This window comes from Bombus impatiens, unplaced genomic scaffold, assembly GCF_000188095.3.
Source record: "Bombus impatiens unplaced genomic scaffold, BIMP_2.2 scf_0208, whole genome shotgun sequence".
NCBI classification, from domain to species: domain Eukaryota; kingdom Metazoa; phylum Arthropoda; class Insecta; order Hymenoptera; family Apidae; genus Bombus; species Bombus impatiens.
The window spans coordinates 415,634-419,483 of record NT_176627.1 but is presented as its reverse complement, the minus strand read 5'-3'; the positions used below and the strand labels follow the sequence as shown (position 1 = coordinate 419,483).

Here is a 3,850-nt window from a genome sequence, read left to right as displayed (position 1 = left end):
TAGGCAATTTCAGGGTCGGTTTTTTTTTTTTTTTTTTTTGTTTCATTTTAATAAATCGCAGAGACGGGATAAAATACGAAGTGGGACGTTACGGTTTAGAGAAATCAGGCTAACGTGTAACAACGATTTTAGGATTACCTGTTGCTTCCGTTGTTGCTCTTCCAGTCGTATCTTCTCCACCTCTTCCTGCCGTTTTTTCCGAGCCTGCGCACATGCCATATACACACGTCACTCGCATCCATCATTATTTTTTGCAGGGTCAAACTTATACAATCATTTCTGCTTAATTTGATTTCTTATTTTTCTCGACCTTCGCGGGGGAGTTTTACCGTTTTAAATTCACAGATCGTCTATTTTTCCTTTGTCTTTTTTTTCGATTTCACACGAGGGGAATTTCCGTAGATTCTTTTCTTTTTCTTTTTTTCTTTTCACCGACAATCACGCGATATTATTATCTATACTAATATCTATGCTAATATCTATACTAATCGAAGGATCTTATTGGATGTTTATTTTATAAAAAAAAAAGAACAACAAAAAGAAGAATTATACAGGAAGTTCTGTCACATTGATCTTATTTTTCTGTTGAAATATTTTCAATATTTTGTTTTTCGATCGTTTCTCTTCTTAGATACCGTGTGCACCGCGTGTACCTCTATGAAATTCTCTTCTCTGCAAAGTCTAAAATTTCTACGTTGAAAATCTGGAGAAGCCCCGAGATTCTCATTGAAAATTGTTCTTTCGCGAGGTCTTTTTTTGTGGAAAATCCGATCTCTTCGTGCTATTCGTAACTCAAACGCTACAGTGTAGAAGCGAACTCGACTACGTTAGCAGAGTCTGTGACAGGGAGATAAGCGTCTAATCTAGCGTGTCTAAATTCTAATTTCTCCAATCGAGGCTCGATATCGTCATTTTGGTCGGTTTCAGTATCCGCTGATAAAAAATCGTTCTCGAGACGTAAACCTTTTCTCGATTTCATTAAAATCATGGTAATTCGGTGAATCCGTTTTTCTTGAGAAATGAATAAACGTACAAATCGATAAGAATATGCCAATGAGCGGAGAATAGCAATCCAAATATAGGTAGTTACAAAGAAAATGTAAGACTTGGCTCGATATAAATGCCAAAGTTAATTCTTTCCACGTTATATCGAGTTTTGTATTCGCTACATTTTTCGACCAACGTAAGATGATATTTAAATTCATGGTGAGAGATGGATCGAAATGTTTTGGATTTTTTTTTTTTTTTTGTAACGACTGCGGATTTATATACACTTATCTAGAAATGCAAAAATACACGCAATGCAAAGATATATAAAATATCTAAAGTATAATATAAAAGTATTAAATAGGCGAAAGGAACTTTTGTCTTGATAATTTGCATAAACATTTGCAGCCTGTTAATTAATAACGTGGTCGATATGGCAATGATCTATTAAAAATACACGTCTATTACGACACACGGAAAGCATACGTGAACCCATAAAATATCGAAGTAATAAAAGAAAAACACATCGAACATCCTTTATAAACATGAAAATAGGTTTTCCCGCTTTTCATCGAGACGATCGATTTTGAGTCTTATACCGATTCCATGTTCTTTGTTCGTCCGAGTGAATACGTACTACAAATACACTGAATCTTAAATTCTTTTTGTAACATCCTACATAATTGGTGAACGAGTGGATCAAACCGAGATACAAATTGGAAACAACTACGAGGACAGAAGTAATTGCACACATAAAAACGGCGTGTGTTCGAGTCACGGGACTCTTGACGGAGAAATCTCTTGCACCGGAATCTTCCAAGAAACAAAGAAAGAAAAGAAATATACTGGTGAAAAATCGTACGCATGCTAGTTCGTGGAAAATCTCGTGACAGAAAGAAGAAAACTGAAACGTGATGATAATATACAGATATAACGTGGTGAGAGTGAGAGAAAAGAGAAATCGTAAAAACAAAGAAGAATGGAAATGACGAACAGAGAGAAAGAACTGCAGCCAAGCAGAGAAGTTGAAACAAACCGACGTGTTCCGTGTTCGCGAGGAAACCGCGTGACTGCACGGATCACGAAACGGAACATGGAAGAGAAGTGAGGTTGAGGTTTTATCGAACGAAACCAAAAGCTTCTCACCAACTACCAGAGAGAAAAATATATAGACAACATATGAAATATTTAATTGATATAAATATATATATATATATAAAAAGTGTGTATATATATAATATATATATAATAGTAATATGTATATATAAATATGTATATATTGTAAACCACCACCATAATTTGTACAAGAAAAAAGACGAAAGACAAAATAACGTAGAAAAGTGGAAAAGTGTTAAAAAAGAGAGTATAAGAGTAAATTTTTGAAGCGATCAAAAGAAGAAGAAGAAGAAGAAGAGGAAGAACGTGAAGAAGAAAATTGTGAGAAGAAAGAGAAACAGGAAGAGAGCGCATGCAGGAGCCAAGCATATATACTCGCCTTATGTATTATGCACATATTATAGTGATATTATATCGGAGTCGTATTAATCGCTGAAGCTGCTATATTGATAAAAATAGTAGAGTATTTGTTAATTAGAACGTGTTGTGGAACAGTAGCCTGTTTAAATTACAAAGAGTTCTTAATAGCTGTGAGCGTGGTCGGTATTCGATATATAATAATTCATAATCATAATGGTAATTAGAATAATGGCAACGGTAATAATAAAGAGCGATAATTATAAAGAGAGCGTAGGTACGATTAATCGAGTAGATAATATTATATGTTGCACGCGACAGCGTTTTCTCGACATTAAATAAAGAGAGGGGCGAAAAAAATAAAACGAGACGTGAAAAAAAAATGAGAAAATTGAGAGAGAACGAAATAAAAAAGAACGAAATAAAAATAAAAAAGGAAAATTGTCGAGCGAGAGGAAAAGAAAGCGCTTGATTTGCACGGGCAGCGGTACTCGATAATCGGGTAGAACACGTAAAAATTTGAAAAAAATATGGCATGCTGGATAATCATGTAGCTAGCTGTTATTTTTGTATATATAGTGACAGGAGAAGCTAGGCACAGGATAGCATTGCGACAGTCGGTATTACAATATTTTTTTTTTTTAATTTATCGTCATAGTCTCGCAGATATTGTACATTCACGTGTAATTGAAGAAAAAAAAATAGAAGGTTTCTTGTGTCTTCTACGCATACTGTGTTAATCTTCGTCACAATATCGACGTCGAATCTCGAAACTTTCTTTCTCATGTATCATCAAGTAAATCAATAGAAAAGTTCGACGATTCGTTTCTTCTCATGGCACTCGAGCCGAATTGAGCACCGTCTTTAAAATGTGCGTCCAAATGACCGATTAAAGAGGTCGATTTATTGCAATCGATATAACGCGATTTGTCTTATACGAACAGTCGTTTAAATATTTGGAAATCCAAAGTAATTTCACCAAATTTCTCTCTTTTATTTCGAAGATTTAATTTCACCGATTAAATACGATTCATTTTGCCTTGTACAAAGTGATTCGCACGACGTGGTCTGTTATCAAAATTATCGACGTTCAAAGGAAACTTTTTTTATTTCTCAATGATCATGAACATTCCTTTTTAATGATTCTCGATATCTCTGTTTCGAGTTCGATCAAAATAAAAGACAGACGTACATATACGTAAGCATGTTCTTACTTTCGACGATATCACGTTTTCTGTTAAATCAAAAAATCCTCTGCCAGATTACGCCATTAACTTTAAAAATTCTCACGTTAGCGACACCGCGTGAACCACCCTGCAAAACCCATCGACAGTTCCAACTTCATTTTCTCGCGTTTATTGCGTTTTGAAAAAAAAAAAAAAAAAAAAAA

The 3,850-nt window shown here is 34.5% G+C and overlaps 1 protein-coding gene across 17 annotated transcripts in view; it reads right to left on the bottom strand.

Moving 5' to 3' along the window:
• Positions 1-3,850, bottom strand: part of LOC100749908 (bromodomain adjacent to zinc finger domain protein 2B) — a 235,866-nt gene that overhangs the window by 13,286 nt on the left and 218,730 nt on the right. For 15 of the 17 annotated variants that reach the window (XM_024366294.2, XM_024366304.2, XM_024366302.2 and 12 more), the window contains one exon: positions 139-204. The exons of the other annotated variants lie outside the window; for them this stretch is intronic. In XM_024366294.2, coding sequence (XP_024222062.1) covers positions 139-204 — 66 coding nt within the window. The remainder of the gene's footprint in view (positions 1-138; positions 205-3,850) is intronic. 17 annotated transcript variants of the gene reach the window in all.